This window comes from Periophthalmus magnuspinnatus, chromosome 18 (assembly GCF_009829125.3).
Source record: "Periophthalmus magnuspinnatus isolate fPerMag1 chromosome 18, fPerMag1.2.pri, whole genome shotgun sequence".
Classification (NCBI taxonomy): domain Eukaryota; kingdom Metazoa; phylum Chordata; class Actinopteri; order Gobiiformes; family Gobiidae; genus Periophthalmus; species Periophthalmus magnuspinnatus.
This window is the reverse complement of record NC_047143.1, coordinates 18068803-18091653: the sequence shown is the minus strand read 5'-3', so window position 1 is coordinate 18091653 and position 22851 is coordinate 18068803. Positions and strand designations below refer to the sequence as shown.

Sequence of the window (22851 nt, the reverse complement as noted above, 5' to 3'; positions counted from 1 at the left end):
AAAAACACCAGGCATTCTTACAGTGAACGCCTCTCCACAGATTTCACCTGTAACTTGGCTTGATGGTTCCACTTGTTTGTGTTCATGGAGGTGGATTAGTTTCTGGAGATGGAGACTTTAATGCCTTACTGTAGAACATTCCAGGAAAAAATGACATCTCCATGGAGACAAGCAGATGAGAGTGGTGCACCTTTACATTTCAATGTTTGAACTATTGTATCATACACGCATGTGTCTGGCAAAATAAGTTGTCAAAGTACAAATATTTTAATATTTCTATACTTCTAAGTAGTGACATCTTAAGAAGAAAACAATTAGAAAATAATTGGTGGACTGATTTAGTCATGACTAAATTCTTAGAACAACTGTCCAGTTTGGTTAAATTAACATTGCTTTCAAGCATTTACCCCTTAACCTGGAGTTCATTTCAGCTCGGAGGTAGTGCTATACCTAAAAAAATTCTTCTTTACAATAGTAGTATCAGTTGCAGTAGCTGTACAATGTTAGCTGTATTAATATAGGTTACTTTTTATGGGAAACGATTTGTTATTCATTCACTTTCATTATCAGCATTTAGCATCATCAATCCTCCTGAAATACAAAAAAAAAGGAAACGGTGATATCAATTCAAATTCTGTTTTCCCATGAAAGAAAACGTTTTAAAATATGCTGATTGAATAGTGCCATTTGGAGATTGTAGTGTTAACAGAATTTACCACTATAAAACCCACAGAAAGATAAATAAGCATAATGTTCGGAGCTCACTGATTATTCGGGTAGATATGAGTCATCGTCAAAAAAAAGGGAGGTGCTTTGTTCAAACTCAGAACATGTAATTCTTTCGCAGGGCACTGCAATTCACTGGGAGAATAATTTCCTTTTTTTACTACAAATAAAAATGTTGAACTTCAAGTATGAGTTATGAATACTGATTAGATACAGAGGAACATTTTGGGGTGATTAGCTGGTTTTGGCGGTGGAGGCAGACGTGAGATGATGAAGACAGTGAGCCATCTGCGAGTAAGCGTCGCCTCAGACAGAGACAGACAGGAGCTGAGTTCTGGAGGAGGCTTGGATCAAGCACATCAAAATGAGAAGAACAATGAGCCAGTGTCAGGCAGATGCAATGTTCAGTCATAAACAAGAAATTATGTCGTGGAAGTAAAATGAATGAGATTACAAGCAAGATGTCATGTTTTAGTCAAGAGATTCATAATGACCCCTGGTGAGATGATGCAAGCTGTTTTTGGTAGAAAAACTCTCAAGTTTGCCAATGACAATAATGTTGTAACGATATTTCTTTGGGAAAAAATATTATTTCCTTCCAAAATGATTATGATTTTCTCATACAGCAGTTTGGTTTGACTGTTGTGGATTAATGATAACTACATAATAAAAAAAATAATGATCTGGTCCTGTATTACACAAAATTGATTCTTGTGAGCTTTAAGCCAAGCTATAATGTTGTTACCTCCTCAAAAACATACCCGGAGTTGTGTTTTGTTTCATTCACATATGTTTGAGTAACCCTTTAGTCTGTCGACATCTTCAAAGCTCAGAATGCTCTGTTCTACCTTGTGATGTCATGTAGTGGTAGTTTTCAAGTTAACAGTTACCTTTTACCATTTGTTCAGTAGAAAATGGTAATTCCGGGACTGAAATCATCCAGATGATTTTAGTGAAGGATAATTATGACAGTACTAGTCATTAAAGATGCACACAAACTGCTTATAACATTTGAGTTTAGACGTTGAGATTAAAATGGTAAATTAAAATGATCAAATTATTGGAAAAGCCATTACTGTAGTATGGCAATATATTTTTGTACTGCATAGCATTTAACATAGAACAGGACTGTCTGTTCTCTCATGTTCTCATAAGAAGATTTATTTAGACAGTTGTGACAGAATCGTGTGATGGGAGTTGACAGAGGTTTTCACATTTCCCATGATGCCTCAGTGAAGGCCGTAGTGCATGACAAGCCTCCTCTGAACATGTGGTCTTGTACAGTATGTGTGGTGTGGTGGGACGTCCCGAGCTGGGTGAGGTTACTTACAGGTCAAACACCAGGTAGTGGAAGCCCTCCTCTGATATGCTGTCATGGAGACGCACTAGGGACACAACAATGGGACATATGTCATAGAAGAATAACAGTGGCATATACTGAGAAGCATCAATAAGTCATTTAGGTTGAGTGCATAATAGAACACGGCCTATCTTCACCCATGTCTGTAGACTATATAACATACAGGTGGGAAATAATGTATTGGAATTGGGGACATTTATTGTATTTTACTGCTAATGTTAATGGTGAACTGTTGGTCTTATAATGTAATTGTAAAGAAATGTGTATTTTAATGTGTGTTGACCTGCGCAGGAACTGCAGATGGAAAATAGCAGTAGCAAAAATATAGTACAAATTATTTTTCTTTTGTAAGATTAATTAATTTGTACATGGTCCCTGACACATAAAGAATAAATAAATAAAGAAAGAAAGAAAGGTTCAATTGACATCACAAAATTCTACATGACCCAAAGTTTACAGTGGAGTAGGTCAGAATTCTATTGTGGAATTTGCAAGATGTTTTGACCTGGTTTATGGTTAATATCTCTGTTATGACATGGCGTAAAGGTCCACGCCCTTTCTGTCAGCACAAACAAGCTAATATTTTTAATTAACAACAATAGTTTCAAAAAGTGATTGCAATTGCTGGGTTTCAGATGACATCACACCATTCTATAGATTACAATACAATTTAATACAGATGAGGGGCAGCTCAAGTGAGTATTTTTAAAAATGTGGCTTTTTGCTGTAACCTAGCAAGCTCTAAGATTTAGTCACTAATAGAAATGATCAGGTTCAATATTTGTGAATTTTTCTTATAGATATTTCTAAAAAAGTGGCTTGTGTCAATCATCTGGGTGTATGACGTCATCACATTGTAGAATCTGAAAACAACAATTGCACAAAGGCACCACAAGATTAATATGGCAAATTTGCAGACCTGATGCTTTACAAAGAATTTTAAGGTTTAACATTTGGATTTTGTTAAACTCTGAACCTCCCATAGAAATCTGAAACCTTTTATCTCGCCAGAGATCAAATTGGGCCTATACGTTTGGATTGAAAAAAAAGTCAATGATGCCATACTGTAATAAAAATGTTTATATTATTCATTCATTTTTAGTATTTATCTTTATTTGAATATGCCATATACTATACTATACTCTGCTATTTTTAGCCATGGCTGTCCTCTAAATTAGCATGAATGTCGGTTGGTTTCACTTGGTGAGCTCTGACCTCTGCTCACCACTAACCTTCGCTTCCATGCTCATTAGCTTCAGAAACTAATGGACATGTTACAGCAGTGTGAGGAGTGACAGAGAGGGTTAAAGTGACACCCTGGGCTAAAGGTAATGCTGACAGCACAATGGTTAGCGATGGTGGAAGGCTAGTTACTGAGGAGCAGGGCTTATCTTGATTGACAGGTAAAGATTTTCTCATACCTGACTGAAAAAATCTATTGTGTCAATAATAACTGGAATGAAGTTATTGATTTTTTTTCTTATTTTTTTTTTCGTATTTTACTTCTACGGACTGATAATTACCAACACCCCCCTTCACATTGCTATCACATTTTAACTGGCGTGCGTTATACCAATTAAACTATTGCACATCGCATCAGGTTTATAAAGCTGTAGTGGGCAGTTTTACATCACGTTTTTGTATACTTATGGTGAATTGTAGTGTGGGCTTATGAATGACGTAGACATGTGGGTGGAGCATTGGACAAATCTTACAGCTAGCCGTAAGAAGGGTTAGAATAGGGCCCAGGAGAGATCACTAAATTACTGAAATATGCATGGATGACATCTAAAACCTCTTCAGGCATGATTTTTTTGAGGGAACAATGTTATAACATGCTTGAAGGCTTTTTTTGCTAGCTTTAATGTTTATGTACATCCTTTTCTGGCAGTCTGAGTGGTAAAATCCAAATCTGTGCAACATCTATTGCTTTCATTCTTCTTTCACTAATCTGGCAATAACTAATGGCAGAATTGTATGATGCAATATCTCAATTTCCTGATGCATTTTGTTTTATAGAAGATTTGGAAATGTTCAATATTATGCAACCTATATTAAAATGTATTTAAAAAAATAAGTAAATAAAATAAAATAGCGGGATAGATAATAGAAAGGCACTGTAATATAAAAATAACTACAAAGAAAATGAATAATGTATTGTAGTTGGTGTGATGTGGCTCCAAGGCTATGTAAATGTACTAGTTATATTCCCACTTCAATTGTAATGTATGCAAGATGATACCAGATAAAGTGGTTAAACTGTCTCCCAGTGGACTTCTGTGACGCAGGTTATAGCTTGTATCCTGATTGACACTTTAGATCCATCAGAGTGGTGAACTCGGAGAATCCTGGTTTTCCCAGTGCTCCGGGTGCATGCACGGAATCCTAATGAGAGCGTTCGGATGCATCAGGGAAGCAGAAGACAGATGGGTCTCAAAAGGACAGTTAGCAGGTATGGAGCTATCACATCTGAAGCTCTGGATAGGGGATAGCCATAACAAGTCTATGGCTCAGATGAGAAATCCACTAGAATGACAGTGAAGGTGTGGATGTAGTTAGCAACAACTGGTGCAATAAGGCTCAGGCAAGAGTGGGGAATCGGATCTGAGGGCTGTTTCTCCATCACTCCTTTAAAGGCCCTGTACACATTTTTTTCCCCATGAATTTCAGCAAAATTTATCTTATCCCAGTAGAAATATACTGTATAAGCAGCTCTTACAATAAGTCAGTGGAGTATGGTCTGCATCTAATTATAAAGTATTTTACTTTCCAAGTATGATGAAGTACGCGATTAGCATGCTAATTGTTGTTAGTTTTACAATGATGACAAAACTCTATTCGGGTCTTTGAAAGTTTTGAAAAGCTCTTATAAACTCATCTGAATATTTGTGATACTCCGAGTTGTCAAAAGTTTAATACCCAGATACTAATTGATACCAACAGTAGTACTGAAACTGGATACTCATTTGATCAGGTATGAATACTGAAAAAAATAGAGAGGATAAAAAATAGATAATAGATAACAATAGAGCCTATACTGAATGAATAGTTATAGACTTGTCTTGTTCTATATCAAAATGTGCACAAGACCGCATAATTTGAAATCTATCTTGACAACATTATTGGTGAGTGGATACTTATTCTGGAAATTCTCCTGATTATTATAAGCTTGTTCCTGAAATATTCATATTACATTTCAACAGATTCACAAATAAGATTTCTTTGCAAAAACTCATTTTATGATCCAAGGTAATTCCCCCCAAACTCAGTATTTTTGCTTATATATGCATCACTGTTGTCAACTGAGACCAAAAATCATGTATGCTCTACTTATTACCAACTCAACTGTATGTGTAAGCAGGTCAGTGTGAAACTATGTCAGCCTGCTCCCAGAAGTCACCTTGGTTTGGGATGCCATTTTGTTTTCATGCCCTTAAGCTTAGAATGATAATGTCTTACCAATATTATGATGTTTGAGCAGACGACAAATCCGGGCCTCCCTTTCCAGTTTCTGGTGATCTGTAGAAACAAAAAGGACAACTGTCAAATCTGAAATGTTGAAAAAACATGTTTCTATAGAATGTAGTCACATGACCTCACAACATCCTATATTCCCGTTTAAAATTGAACAAGAGGACAGGTCAGAATTATATGATGAAATGATCTGTTCTTAACTATCAGATTGCAGATTTGTTGACCTAGTTTATGGTTAAAGATCGCATAATACGCTATTTTCTGATCTATTTTATAATGTTGTTTCCCCCTCAAAAACATACCTGGAGTTTTGTTTTGTTTCATTCATACATGTTTAACACACAACTCCAGCATATTTAGGCTGTGTTCTTCTCTCAAACAGATAACATGATATTCCACCTTGTGATGTCATGTGATAATACAGAACGTGCTCCACCATTATTTTAAACACCATACACCTTCACTAGAATCCTTTGGATGATTTTAGTCCTGGAATTGTCCATTTCAACTGAGCTAAAGGTAAAAAAAGCAGCTGTTAACATGAAAACTACAACTACATGACATCAGAAGGTGGAACAGAGACTTTTGATCTTTGGAGATGTAGACAGAGCAATAATAAAGGATTTCTTAAATGTGTCAATGAAACAAAACACAATCCTGGGTATGTTTTTGAGGAAGTAACAGCATTATAACATGGCAAAAAAATCACAAGAATCCTTTTTGTGTTCTACGTCTTCTCTGTAAACCAAAATAAACAAAATTTTCCCACTAGTTTCAGAAAGTGGGCCATTATTCAACCCAAAATATGTGACTTTTATCAGTTAAAAGGCAATATGATTAATAAGACAGGTTTGTCCTTAACACAATGATAAAATTCAACATTTGTGAATTTTGTTTTTGGTAATTTCTTTCAAAAACAGTGAATCTCCCATATATAGGCCCTTGTCCTTCATCAGATATGTTGACATAATCCAATTCTAGAACATTAACGTAGCCTATATAAAGACAAATCCATGCAGCAGTGACTCTTCTAATATAAAGATGGCTATTCAGTGACAGTCAGGTGCACAGAGCTGTAGAGTAGTGTCAGTGCAGCTTCCTGCTCTTCACATGATTTGCTATTCAAATGTGGTGGCTGGAGGAGGTTGAATTAATGTAGTGAATGGTTATTAATTCACACTATTGTTCAAATGTATGGGTCATTGAGGTGAAATAAGAAAATTATGATCTGACAATATTATCCCAGTCCAACAGAAGCACATCCTGTCTGGTCTAGGTACAATAGATAAACACGAAATGACTAGAATTAGCTACATAAGTACAGAAAGATCTCTTATTACAGTTTTGAAAGTAGTTTTTTTTTTATTATAGACAATACACTCAGAAGTCTGTGTGTCCCTGCCTAGACTGCTGCGCCCCTGCGACCTGGCCCCGGATAAGCCACAGAAAACAGATGGACAATTTACTCGAATGTAGCTCAGTTTGAACAGTGTGTGTGTGTGTATATATATATATATATATATATATATATATATATATATATATATATATATATATATATATGAAATCAAAACTAGCATATCTTCAAAACATCGTTCACACTATTATTGATATTTTGATAACAATCTGTCCACCTCTATCAATTCCTCATTTTTTTTTTTTTTTTTTTTTTTACATTTAGTGGATAATTTTGCCTTCACATCTCGGCTCTACTGTACCGATTGAAAATGTTTATGAGCTCCATGTAACTCTTGTAAATTTCTCTAAATTCCTAAAGAAAACTGACATAAAAACATATTGCGTCATATATGAAGTTAGTAAGTTTATTGTTTACCAAATCAAACCTCAGTGAGGAGCAGAGACTTGGCTCTCAGACCAAACAAATGTTCAACTGTGTAATCTCCATCCAGCTACACTGTGTCAGTCCTAATCCAACTGCTCTCAGCCCAGATGTGACTACTGCCCTCCAATAGGCACAGAGTTTACAGGGGCGTGGGTCTGACCAGACCAATGAGCTGTGCTGTTACAAGAAGTCTACTAGCGGTGCAGCTCAGTGCTAATCGGTGACATAACTGGATTTTGAGCATCCTCCTGTGCCCTGCTCTCCAGAGATCTGCCCCTCATCCAATGGGCCCACAAACAAAGCAACAGAGCAGGCACATGGACCACAAGAATAGTGTTAACATCAAAACAGTGTTATTTTTTTGATTAATAAATTGATTTGTACTCATCTGTTTTTTGTAGTTGGATGTCATGGTTGTTGTTTTTTGACATCAGTGCTGGTTTGTTTTATGTTTACAACATTTATAGTTGTTTGTCACTGTTATTGTTTTTTATATTTTGTTGTTGTTTATGATAATAGTAGTTTTTGTTGTTTGTCATCATTGTTTTTTTATGTTGTTTATGATAATAGTAGTTTTTTGTTGTCATTATTTTTTTTTTCAAAATCAGAATCCTTTTATTGCCATCATTTGTGAACACAGTTCACAAACTAGGAACTTCGATGATAAAGTGCAACATAAAACACATTGAATAAATACAAATACAAATAAGAGCATGCACAAAGTTAAAAAAGATATGCTTAAAAATCAAATTAAATACTTAAAGGTAGAAAATATATACAACAGCAGCATCAGAACAACAGTGCAAACATGACTTATTAAAGTGACCGGTATTATAAAGTGTCCAGTTTTGTGCAAATATTATAGAGTGAATAGAATATTATGTTGTTTGTTGTTGTTTGTTTATGCTAATAGTAGTTTTTTGTCATTTGTTGGCATTTTTTTTCTTTACTTTTTTTGACATTGTGATTTTTTTCTTTGGTTGTTTGTTTATAATAACACAAGATGGGGTTTTTTGTTGTCACAGTTTTTTGTTGCTGTTTGTAATTGCTATCATCATTGTTGTGTTGTATCATCACAAGATGAACAACATGTATACAGTAATGGTGTACATTGCCACCTCACACCCCAAGTGGAAGGGATATACCCCAACATTAAGCATCCCCGTAAGAAGTCAGTTGTGATTAAGCTAATATTAGATTAGACGTCTAGGTGAAAATTGAAAAAGGTTTAACAAGGTCAAAATCTGACATCTCATTAGCAGAAGCCGACAAATATAATTCACAGCTATTAACAAGCATCAACTGAGAATTGTTCGCATTGATGCTACTTATACCGTTAGTGATATAATCTATGCAAGAATTATTTGTTATATATATATATATATATATATATATAAAATCATCATATGATATATCATATGCTTTCCTTACTTTGAAAATCATGAAAAAGTGAAATTCTCACTGAGACACAAACAAACAAGAGCTTTTTATTACAACCTGGCAGCCTTTTATTGATTATTTTAATAATAGATAAATATTGAGACAGTCCTACTATGTGTATAAATGTATAAATATAAATATGTGTAAAGATATGTATATGTATGTATATGTGTATGTGCAGGTATTCTATTTTTTTCATATATATATTATTATAATCATCTTTTTCTTTTTGTTTGTTCTATATTTCAAAAACATAATAAAAAGAGTTTTTTTTAAAAAACAAAAAAACATTATAAGACATTATAAGCTACCATTTTGACATAGTTTAGACATTTTTAAACTAACTTTAAAGGGCCTATATTATGCCATTTTCTGATTATCTGATGTTGTTTCCTCATCAAAAACATAGCTGGAGTTGTGTTTTGATTTATTCACATGTTTGACATACAAACTCTGCATATTTTGTTTTTCTCTCAAGCTGAAAACACTCTGTTCCACTTTGTGATGTCATGTAGTAATGCAGGAAGTGCTCCATACACTTTAACAAGAATAATGTGGATGATTTCAGCCCTGGAATTGCCAATTTCTACTGAAATAAAGGTAAACTTGTTAACTTGAAAACTATGAAAACTAAACTACTACTAACTTCATGACATCACAAGGTGGAACTGAGCATTTTGAGCTTTGGAGCTATAGACAGACTGTTAGTCTGTCTACAGCTCCAAAGTCAGGTAAAATGGTTACTCAAACATGGGTGAATGAAACAAAACACAACTCCAGGTATGTTTTTGATGAGGTAACAATATTATAACATGGCTTAAAGATCATAAAAATCCAATTTGTGGAATATAGGACCTTTAAACTAACTTTGTGGCAAATACAAACAAATAGATATGCTAATGATTCCTTTATATAGTCAGTGCATTCAGATGGAGTTGGTAATGTGGCAATTTGAGTTTGGTGGTCTCACTCAGGAGCTGGCCCACTTCTCAGACCCACTTGAGCTCCACCTTCAGAAACAGGACAGCTGCTATTTCCACTGAAGCAGGGCAGAGGAGGGGGTTCTCCTCAAAAATATCATTAAGGTTTCATGTTTCACTACTATAAATTATCTAATAAGATTACACAAGACAGTAACTGATGAGTTTGTGTGTACACGCACTTGTTTTTCTCTGTAGACAACCATTATTGGTAGTGTTGAGGTGGTGGAATCAATTTATGGCATTTGCTGATGTAATTAGGAGTGAGTAATAGTACGAAAAAAGTGCTTGTAATTAGGTCTGTCATGATAACAACTTCTGAAGTACGATATATTGCTGAAGCAAATACAGAGATAACCGATAACACTGAATATGATTTTGTCACTGACAATAACCCAAGAGCAAGATTACCCCCCAAAACACTATTCTAAATGTACCTTACTATAAAAAAACAACAAAAAAAACAAAAAAATATGAGCTACTTTAAATAAGTAGTAGTCCGTTTGTATATGGGTCACAGGTGTTTTTAATTCAACCCTCTACGGCTCAAATCTTATTGTAATACAGAAAATAAGAACAATTTCTCCACTAGTACAAAGAAAAAGTACCCATGATAAATATAGCCCCCCAAAAAGTATTGTTCCATCTGTCATATATTGAAGGATAAGTCGGTATAGTATTTATTATGACAGGCCTACTTCTAATGAAGTATAGGACAAATGAATGGATTCTAAAATTAAACACATAAGGGCAAACCATAAAACCTAATTTGAAAAATAACATTTATACTAGTTTGTTATTAACTTTGCAGTTTTGCATACCTTACAAACAAGAATTGACATCACCTTATAAACAACCAATTCATGGCTCACACACAAGTATACAGGCATGAGATCATACATAACGACTTCCTCCCAAAAATGTAATAATATAATTTGAGTTTGTGCTAAAGGCTAGGGCTGCAGCTAAATGTCCTGTCTTATTCTGCATAAAAACACATAACCCTGTAGTTTGGATATGAACAAACATGTTCTGAATTCTGAGTTCTTGTATTAGTTTGTCAGTTCACATTTAAATCTTTTGAATAATTTGTCTGGATGTGTTTAAAAAGTGAACAGAATCCTGTTCTTAAAACATATAAGTGCGTTCAGCCCTACTAAAGGCTTCAGTGGAAATTTACTTTGAAAGCCTGGAGTCACTTGGAGTTCTGCACCAGCCCACGCCTCAATGGGACCCAGACATTAAGTTTCATACTCAGTTAAATAATGCTACCAGAAGCCTTGACCTTTCACCATGGGAGAAGTAAGAACCGGAGCTGTGGCCCACTGCTATTTCCACCTACAACTCCTACAGAACAAGGTGAGTAATGGATTGCGCTGTGGAGACACATAAGAGACCATACCATTTAAATGCACGCTCTCATTCCCCAAGATGTACTCAATGACTGACACTGAATAGAATACTGTTTGTGAAGAAAACGTGAGCTACAGAACGGTGTTGTTGGCAGAATATTTCCTACAGTGATTTTGTGTGGCTCTCTGCTGGGTCACTACTATCAACAAAGAAAGGTCTGATTTAGCTTCCATATAGTATGTTTTGGCATGCAGCAGGAGGGCTTTCAGGAAGTGCCTTCTAAACTTAAGGGCGTACTTGTGTTTTTGTAACACTGTTTTGAAACTATGGAGGGTAGCTCTGAAAGAAGAGCATTTGGTTTAATCCTGGTTTTGGATTGTTTTGTATCTTTCAAATGTCACTCCTTTTCTTGCTATTAATACAAACTTAATCGAAAAATTATATTGGCTATATTGGCTAACAAGCTGGCAAATCTGACACATGAATGCCAGAAATGAAGTTACTATAGTTCTTTAAAGGCACTGTACCCAATTTTTACAGTCTTTGAAATGAACTAGTTTCAAGTTTTTAACGGTTTGAAGTGGTTATTCCTCGCTTACCTTATGCATTCTGTGCATCCTTATTATTCACTGCAATAAGTTTATAAGTGCTTGTCACAACTGTCACGGTAAAGTTAACTACAGCTAGCAGGCTAACCATGCACTTCTTCATTATCAGACAATAAAACAACAAAAGTAGATGCAGACAGTACAGAGCCAGACTTATTTTGACCTCAGCAGCTGCTTTTATACAATATCTGCTGTGGGGCAAATTTTGCTCACATCAGGTACAGGACCTTTAATTTAATCATTCTAGCAAAATCCATCAACGAACACAATAGTATTTCTTATGAATGTGCGGTGCTATAGATTCGCCTAACATGGTCAATACGATTACAACCCACTCCACATGCACCTATAATCACATTAGTTCTCATATTCATTGAAAGCATGTTGCAAAATGTATAAAAACAGTGTTGATGTAAAAAATGCCTTATTCCAAAAGCTCAGTTTTGGCAACGACATTTCGCACATGATGATTCTGTGAGTGTCCCTATTCCAGACAGTCCCAGTAAAAAATCGTCCTTAACAGTAGGAGGTTTTCCCCAGGCACGATGGGAGTGATTGAAGTGACAATCATCATTACAGATCATAATCACAAAAGCTTTATCGAGTCAGATGCACGCACGGGCTGTGGATGCAGGCACAGGGCTCTGGATTCAATTAGCTGCAGCTATCAGCTCCTCACAGCCTGGGTAGACGGACACAAATATGAGCACTTTAATTTGTTCAATGATAGATAGCTCTCAAAGTTGCCATTTTGGATTTAAACAGACCATTACGATTATAGATTATAGGACTATAGTTGAGGAAATAAATTATTGGTTGACAAAAAACATGCCATGTGCATCAATTTCCCTTAGGATTAATAAAAGCATCTATCCATCTTTCTATCCATTCATTCATTCATTCATCCATCCATCTATCATCTATCTATGCATCTACCTACCTACCAACCAAGTGCCTACCTACCTACCTACCTACCTACCTACCTACCAATCCATCAATCCATCCATGTATCTATCTATTCATCCATGTATCTATGTATCTATCCATCCATCTATCATACAATAATTAAGATCTTGCCAAAAAAAAAAAAGAAAGTATAATGTAATATGTATAAAGAGAAGTACTAAACAGTATCTTTATAGTGAAACAGCATATTAAACTGAACTGTCACTTCTATAACTTCAGCTAACTCAGTCCAAGCTTTCTCCTTTCTGTTGTGGTCCATAAAACACCTTATAATCCTACAAAAAATAATTAGCCTACTAATAAAATAATTTGGATCACATCTATCCACTTGTCCACCTATCTACCTATCCTCAAATCCATCTATTCATCTGTCCATCTATCCATCAATCCAGCTATCCATCAGATATGTCCATATCAGTTTATCTATCCATCTGCCCATCCATCCATTTATTTATCCATCAGATATCTATCTTTATCTATCCATCAATCCATCTATCTGTCCGTCCACCCAACTATCCATCCATTCATATATTAATCAATCTATCCATTTACCCATCTATCGACTTATCTATCTACGCATCTATTGACCTATCTATCAACCCATCTATCGACCCATCTACCAACCTATCCATCTATCCATTTATCTAATTGATGTAGTAGGGCACTGGCCAAGAATCTCACAAATCTCACGAGACTCCATCGACTGACTGACTAAAGTACTACAGTTTATTTCTAGGGGTGTTTCACAAGATGATCATGATTAGCCAACAAAGAATCTTAAACTGTTGACAAAGAAATGGTATTAGTTGGATAGAGACTTTGTAGCACAGTTTACGGTCAGTGTTTTACGAACGAATATGTTTAAGTAAGAAAAAAAAAATGCAAAAAAATAAAAAATAAATAAAAAACTATTGGAAAATCTTTTGAATACAAATCGAATATCAAGAAATCCTGGAAGAAATGCACCCTCTTTCCTCCTTGCCTCAATCCAACTCTAGATGCCCCCAGAACCCTTTTCATGGAATAAACAAACAGACAAACAACAAAACAGAAATAAAACGATTATTTCACAAGATGCAATTATTTCTACTATTATTTATTTAACTGGAACACAATGTAGTGATTAAGAGTGCATTTGTGAAAAGGTCACAGCTAATAATGAATGTAGATCATAAAATAATCATAGCATGATGAATGTGTGGCTCATCGGGTTCACTGATTACGGTTGCCCTTTCTGTCACTGGCATTTCAGCTTGTGTTTGAACTTTGCCTGATTAACTTACTCTCAATGATATTATAAAAATATACAACTACACGTGTGGAGTGGATAAGGAATAATGGCGATTGTTCACTGTAAACTAGATTTTTTTTCTCAGCATCTCAACAATGCCAGATTTATTTTCTTGGGACAATTTCCAGGCCCAAGATCAGGAGACGTCATCTAAGTTGCAGTTAAAAAAGGTATTTTGATAATAACTGGTCTCAATTTGCAACCTATTGTAATGCTTGTCTCTATGGAGATATTACTGCATTGCCTGGAATGCTCCACAGCAGGGCATTAAAACATTCTCTTATCTTACCAACATATCTATCTCCTTGGAGAAAAACGGGTGGTGCCACCAGGCCGAGTTACAGGTCACATCTGGAGAGGCTGACAGTAAGGCCACATGTTTTTTAATACTGTGGAACATTCCATTTAAAGCAATGACATCCCCATGGGACAAGCAGGTGGCAAACCCTCCACCAGTTATATAGTGCAGCTTTAATTCAGACTAATATAAATGAGGTTGGGGGCTAGGTCTGTCAATGTAATTACTTTACTTAGGTATATATGTGACTACAGTATTTTAGAGCCAATATTTATCATATATTACATATATTGTAGTACTTTCAGAATGCTGGCTGTATGGCAACTAACTAGTACATCTCTGACAAATACTAGGATTCATCCTATTTTAAGTTACTCTTTTAGTACTATAGAGGTTTAATAATATCAGTGGAGTATTTTAGCATTATATCACACTTCAAAATCTTCAAGTGACAGGCCTACTGAAAACTACCCCCATATAGACTCTTGTCGCATCCCATTCACTGTAAAAGCCGGATTAACAGTTGTAAACATATGGCTTGGTCTGCATTAGAAAACTCCACACTTCACTATGTCCACACAGCTTCCTCTGCTAATATGTGATGGCTTAGACAGGTCATGTGACACGGCTGGCGGCGTGTAAACAGGAAGTGGGTGGCCAGCTGTTCAGCGCAGACTGTATGTGGGGGTGGGTGGGTGGGGGGGGTGTCATCAGCTGGGCTTCCCTGCATCATGTTCAGCTTATTACAGTTCTTTTCCTTTCGGGACAGTGTGCTCCAGTACACTGCTACAGCACAGGAGCAGAGGGGAGGCCGGACAATCTGGAGGAAACTGACCAAGATATGTCGACAAATTCATATGAAGTCTATTTTTATACTCAGATTTTAGGAATACATGTCATAACAAATGAGTGAGTGTATGGGCAAGATATGACGAGTGGAGGAAAAAGTAATGAAAATTTGTACTAAAGTAAAAGTACAATTAAATGGCTAGTTACAAGTTACAAGTACTGCTAACTAAATTTCTACTTAATTCGTATAAACTATGCAAGAAAATATATATTATTTTCACTTGATTTTAGTTGCAGTGCTCCAGAGTGTGACCAATTTGGGTACCCATTTGCCTAAAATTTTGCCTGGTGCAACTGCAAAAACCACGTCACATCCCTTCTATGTCCTCCCTTCTCATTATAAACTTGGATGAAATAATACAGAATCAATCAAAGCAGGCGATGCAATGCTGCTTTGTGTCACGTCATTGGATTATATGGAAGCATGAATGACTCCATGGTAACACAAAAGACACAAGAACTAATGGGGGAATGGTTCATAGGCATACACAAATCAAATCATACAGATCTCCAGAAAACTGTTTTAAGTCTTCAAGACATGCATCTCTTAACTACTTACAATCCACAAAATTAATATGTCTACCCATATGCAGTTCATCTATGGCCCACCTGTAACAGTAGTTAGCATATAGTATGATTGGTCTTCCTGTTTATGGTGTAGCGCTCACACTTTTCTGAATGAGACAGAGGTGTCAAACTGTTTTCACGGCTCCCGCTCTGCTCTCACTGCTCAGCCAGCCTCTTCAGAGCCGCACAATACTGCATCTCCAGGGCAGAAAAATGGAAATCAAAATGTATTCAAAAAGAGGATTCGTTTCAACAGGGTTGCTCAAGCTAGAAAAAATGGAGGATTTGTATGCAAGGCAAGTATAGCAAGATTTGCGTGGATAGTTAGGGTCCACATGTCTACCTTTTCAATTCAGTATATTTTTGTATAGCCCAAAATCACAGAGCTTAAAAAAAAATTATTTAACAGACAGAAGGTTAGAAAATCAAAAAGTCAAATGGTCATTGGTCAATAGCAGACAAGGAGATTAACAAATTATTACTAGTTAACAAGTTAACCAGTTATTACTAGATATGGGCTGATATGGATTTTTTTGAGCCAATATCGATAACCAATACTTGCCAATAACAGTATTTAGCTTTTAAATACATAGCAAGGCCAACAATTGTATCTTAAGTTGAAGAAAAAACAAAACAAAAACAAATTAACTTTTCACGCCTATAAAAATAATGATTACGTGTGTTTAAACATGCAGTCATATAACGCTCTTCTATTTCCATTTTGATTCATTAGTCTGTTCAAAAAGAAATCTGATGAACTGAGGACAATCTGGAAATGACACATGGAGTACAAATAGAATGGGGCAGCACCAAAATGTAATCTATGTGGCTTTTAAAACAAGGGTTGCAAATCATTACTACTCAAATTATTCAAGTATATATTTTCTCTGCAGGATGCCAATAGCCTAAAGTAAATTAAGATTAAGAAGAAGTAGGTTTTCAGTAATGAGCCAAATATTTGTCATAATTGAGCAGTTGTAATATTTAATATAAATGCCTTATGTGTGGATAGGAAATTGTAACTGGTTGATAGTGACATGTGATAGGAAGTAGGAACCAGGTGGGAAATACAGCGTTTGTGATTGAATTTAACTGCAGCTTCATTTTGCAGTGGTCAGTTGGTCTCAATTTCACTTTATTTCTCTATGCTGTATGAAAGAACCATGACAGACAGATCAGTTTGGGTAGTATATGCAAGAATCCTTTAAAATGGATTTGATCACATTTTGCCATGGAGACTTTTACAGACAGTGGAGCAGAAAAACAGCAGCTGAAGAAAATCCCTGAGACCGTTCTGTCAGGTTGAGTGCCCAGTGAAAAGGGCAGCCCCTTAAATCCCACACTCTAATCTAAACCGCAAGAGACCAGCCGCATATACACAATCTTAACAAATCTCAGATCATACAAAACTCATGGAGGTCCAATCAGCCAATCAGAGGAGGAGTTGCCGTAAAACCACTCCCACAAGATTAACACTGAACGATTTATCCACATGCAACAATCATAACGTAATCACATGGTGAGTACAGGCTAGGGCTGGGCAAACCCCCCCCCCCCAAAAAACCATTAAGTCAACTAATCAGATCTGAAGTTCACATCAATTTATTTGGAACAAATTTGATTTTTTTTTATTTTCCCCACTTTTAAGTACAGTCATAGGGGCCAAAGTTTAGCACAGGGCTATATAGTGCTGACTGCTTTCAAATCAGTGACATCAAATTAAATGTTGGAGCTGTATGTTTAATGCAGTACTTTATTTTATCTCATTCATAAAAGATTTCCCCAATGGCCACTGCGTTAAATATGATCACTGAATACAATCTTTTCAGTTTTCACCATTTTCTGTAGTTTGCAGAACATTTGTGGTGGAGAGAAAAATAAATAAATAACAAAATAGAAAATTGTTTTTTTTCGAGAAAACAATCCACAATTTTATTTTCAGGGAAAATCACCCAGTCCTAGTAGAGGCTGAATACATTTACACTAAATTTTGCAAGTAGAAATTAGAAAAGTGTATTTAGTCTATCATTGTCCATGCTCTTCATAATTTGGGGATATACTGCAACCATAGACTGTATGTATAGATTGACATATCTAACCTGCTAGTCGCTGCATTCCAAATAGGAACTGGGCATAGGTGCCTTCCAGCTCCTTCAACTCTCATTTTCTACTGAAAAACTGTCACTCATATTAACCTACTCTACATGATCCCAGTATTTTTTATTTTGCTATTGTCTTCATAAATCAAGATATGAACATTAATAAACAGACAAATCAGGCGCCTTCTTTCCCCGAGGTTACTCCCACTCGAGTTAGCAACAGGTTTGATTGACAGCATTGCTTGGTGCCCGCTCTCTGCTCAACCAACAGTGCGGGCATTACGTTTAACAGCCTTGCTTCAGATTGGCTATTTGGTTGCTATGATACTCTTGGTCAGAATTCCAAATATGGAACTCAGCTCCAAATTGGCCCCTATAACTGCTAGCCTCGATGAGCTTCATTTAATCGGAGCCGAAAGCTATGGGTGACGTCACAGTTCCGTAGTCCACTTCTTCATACAGATGATGATGGTGGATGATGATGATGGTGGATGATGATGGATGATGATGGTGGATGATGATGGTGGATGATGATGGTGGATGGTGATGATGGTTGATGGTGATGGTTGATGGTGATGGTGATGGTGGTGGTGATGGTGATGATTGATGATGGCAATCCTTTCATATGCTCTTTGCAACTTCGTTAGAAATAGACATTCAAAATAAAAGTAATTATGCAACAGTAGTAGTTCAATTAGCCTCACTGTAACATCTGACAATATTTGGCCTATTCCTGCCACTACTGCTACTTACAACATACTACATACTACATACTACTAGACTCATGCAGTGTCACAACCATACTATGAGCCCAATACTAACAGGGAGTCCCAAAAAGTAAACTACATGAAATAAAAATTCTGCACGACTGTAGCATTATTTTACACTGCTATTCTAATATTGCCATCATGAAGCTGATTGCACAACACCAGCAACGGAATAGAGTATCGTAGTGTTCACAAGAGATTAAGTGTTTGGTATCTGGTTATGTGCCAAACAACTTTCAACACAACAGGAAATGATGTTAATGAAAACTATTAGACTGTTTACCCGTTAGAATGAACATGGCCCACACAGCTTCCCAAGCCATTTTGAGTTGGTGCATTTGGTCAATAGAGCAGATAGAAATAAAAATTCATTCAGTGTTCCAAGAATAATTGCCCTTTCCATAGAATACAGGGTGAGGCAGAAGAATAGTGGAGCCATGCCAACTTCTGTCTTGTTCCTTGGGACTTGTCAGAATTCCTTGTAATTGTTTCTTGTGTTATAGCTGTACAAGCTAGATTTGGCCATCATTCAAAAAGTAATGCCATTCACGTTAGCTAGTCACCATGCTAAAATCAGTGAAGGTATTATAGCTTCCTCTGCTCCTGCAAGTACAGGCAATCACTGTCCTTGGATTATAACCCAATATGTTCCTTTTTTTTTTTATTTAACAACAGTAAAAGCCAAAGTTAAATCTGTCAACTGGACAAAAAGTTGTAGGAGTGAAGTTTTTGTCCAGTTGACAGATTTAACCTCGGCTTTTACTATGGATCAGACCTTTTCCTTTTAAAATGCCTTCACAAGGACTTATATACATATATATAAGATAAGATATGCCTTTATTAGTCCCACAGTGGGGAAATTCCAGTATTGCACCGCACAGTTAGAGAACAGAAGGAAAATGGTACATGCAATAAAAGAGGATAATAGATAAATAGCTTAAAATAATTTAAAAAACAGACTTAAAAATAAACTAAAAATAGACTCTAATATAACATCTTCATAAAATGACTTGAGTATTGCACATAGGTGTGGTTGCATGGCACATGTTCAGTGTTGACAGTGTTCATTGTACAGTCTGACAGCAGCAGGAAGGAAAGACCTGCGAAACCTCTCCTTCACACAGCGAGGGTGAATCGGTCTGTCACTAAAGCTGCTCTCCAGGGCAGACAGAGCATCCTGCAGGGGGTGAGACTCATGGCCCAGCATAGAAATGACCTTAGCCAGGACCCTCCTGTCCCCCACCTCCTGCACTGAGTCCAGAGGACAGCCCAGGACGAAGCTGGACTTCTTGATGACCTTGTCCAGCTTCTACCTCTCCCTCTTTGTGATGCTGGTGTTCCAGCAGACCACACCGTACAGGATGGCCACCACAGAGTCATAGAGGGTCTTCAGGAGTGGCCCTCTCACTCCAAAAGACCTGAGTCTCCTCAGGAGATAGAGCCTGCTCTGGCCCTTCCTGTACAGTGCATCTGTGTTGTGAGTCCAGTCCAGTTTGTTGTTCAGATGAACACCCAGGTACTTGTATGAGTCCACTCTCTCAATGTCCCTTCCCTGGATGTTCACTGAGGGGGCAGTAGAGTGGCGTTTGCGGAAGTCCACCACCATCTTCTTGGTCTTCTCTGCATTGATGATGAGGTGGTTCTGCTGACACCAGTCCACAAAGTCCTGTGTATATATGTCATATAAATATGTTTTGCTCCAGTACAGATATATTTTATGCACTCTTGAGGTCAAAATACGTCTGTTGTGTCCCGTCTGCATCTAGAGTTCCAATAATCAGGGAGTGAGAGTTGGTTAGTTGTTAGCATTACCTCCATGGCAAAATTCCACACTGGTCTCTGAAAGTTGTGAAAAGCACTTAGAAATGAGCAAATTCTGTTTTTCATGTTTTAAGACGGCGCCTTCAAGTTTTTCATGTTGTCTGCACGGAGATGGAGCAAGCAAAAGTATGTATTTATATGCATTCATTATGATACTTTTGATGAAGTAGTGTCACAATATTTCACTTAGTGCTACATCCCTATGAATCTATTTAGCTGGAATGGAATTTTCCTTGCAAAGTGCTGAAAAAGTATTTTAACTGTAAATAAATATACAACACACTGATTTGTACAAAAGCCAACATTGCTAACTATTTTAAACTTCTCTGACAAAGCAACAGTCATAAAATGAAAAACTGCCTAGAAAGGTACAGTACTTCAGGGCAATACTTGAGTGAAGTCTGGAGAGAAACCTCTTTAGATTGTGGGAATATTTGGACATGTCTATGCCTGTGGAGATACTAATATTTTAAAAGAATGCAAACAAGTGAGTGTGGTCCATGCTGCTCAATATACACACAGGTATGAAACTGCAGGTTATTTTTACTGTACCAGAAAACACAACTAAACACTACTATACAAGGAACTCAAGAAGCACAATTGAGATGTTATTGCTTTCCTTGGGATGTTCCACGGTATGGCATTAACTGCTACATCTTCTATTTATTCAATTACATGTTTTTATTGTTAAAAAAACAAAAAAACTAAACAAAATATGAAGTCTTACTCATGAAGACAAGTTTAATACCATACTGTGCAATACTAGGCAAAGCAACAACCTCAAGCAGTGGCAACTAGGCATGACACAATTACTATATCAACTTATCATTCAATATATAAAAGCTGTAACAATACATTTTGGGCCTCAATATTTATCATGAGTACTTTTCTTGCAAAAGTGGGAAGATTTGGGGTGTTGTTTGCTGTAATACATCTTACGTACATAGCACAACTGATAAAACTAATAAAGTTTGTTCGGATGCAGTTAATTCATTTTAATCTGATATAAAAATACTATTTATGTCTTTAGTTCCTTAAAGGTGCATTATGTAACTTTTGATATGGCTCCATGGAGATGACATTGCTTTGCCTGTGCTGTTGCACAGTATGGCATTAATCCCATGGAGTTAAGCAGGTGGCACCAATATGGCAAGTTACAGGTCAGATCTACGGAGAGGCAACCACGGTGACAGTAAGAATGCATGTTTTTCAATGGATTTTGAGCAATGAAGACACCTGTAATTAAATAGATGCTAGATACATAATGTGTCATAATCTAAGTCATATTGTGGCACATTAAGGGAAAGCAATAAGATTTCTATAGAGAAAAGTTACATAAACACCTTTAACATAGCTATTGGAAAATTGTGAAAAGCAATAGACTTGTGTTTTGATAGTCACCTGGTCTGACATGCACTCTACATAATTAGTTGTACATAAGAGTACACTGAGACCAACAGTGAGTGGGAGAGGGGGAGCATCACATGACTTGTCAATCAAACACCAGGAAGTACAGCCAAGTAAGCACCCCCCATTGGCCATCTTTATTTACCACCACCCACATCCTGCCAGGTCAGCCTCTTCTCTGACAGGGGCAACGCGACATACTTTGGGTTAAACATGGTCAGGATTCTAATATACGGTGGAGGGCTATGATGGCAAAGTACATTTCTTTTTATAATCCCAACAATGATATTTTTGTAATGCATTCGAAATTTTCCAAAACATGCCTTGGTGTCTTTGTTGAAGTTTAATTTTCTAATTATGTGTATCTATAATTTCAGTATATCTTAACACCTCTAGCTTGCATATCGTGAAAAAACAAATGAATACCAAAATAAAATACAATACTAAAAGTTGGATAAATGTGCTTACAAGTGTCTGAAAGGTTAAGGTTAACTCCCGCACACCATCTCACTCTTGATTCACTTTTATTCTTACAACGTTTCGGTCCCTCTGACCTTCCTCAGGTATGAGGACAGCCCCTTCCGCTCCCCTTATACAAGGTGAGCCGCCCCCTTCAGTTTAATAAACCAATCATAACAGTGAAAAAACATACATACAAAACTAGTCGCCTTTTCTTCTTTGTATATGTTCTGGATGAATGAAGTGATTGCTTCTATTTATAATGACTTCTTGTAACCATAACAACCACTGAAAGCCTTCATTCAAGTACAGGCTAAAAGCAAGAATAAGAATAATGACTTTGGACTGGTTTGTGGTTAGTATGTCTGTAATTACTAGTGCTATTCACATAAAACAAAAAAATGTCAACAAATTTCACAAATTTCAACATCATTGTGTAAATTTGTCAAAAAAAAAAAAAAAAAAAAAAAATTATATATATATATTATTATTATTTTATTTTTATTTTTTTTTCCACAATAGCTTTAGTAAGTTTTCAAACCC

The 22851-nt window shown here is 36.3% G+C and overlaps 1 protein-coding gene across 2 annotated transcripts in view; it reads right to left on the bottom strand.

Moving 5' to 3' along the window:
- The window catches only part of camk2d1 (calcium/calmodulin-dependent protein kinase (CaM kinase) II delta 1), a 97484-nt gene that overhangs the window by 40807 nt on the left and 33826 nt on the right, over positions 1–22851 (bottom strand). For both annotated transcript variants that reach the window (XM_033983494.2, XM_033983495.2), the window contains exons 3-4: positions 5546–5605; positions 2057–2111 (exon numbers count right to left, since the gene is read on the bottom strand). In XM_033983494.2, coding sequence (XP_033839385.1) covers positions 2057–2111; positions 5546–5605 — 115 coding nt within the window. The remainder of the gene's footprint in view (positions 1–2056; positions 2112–5545; positions 5606–22851) is intronic.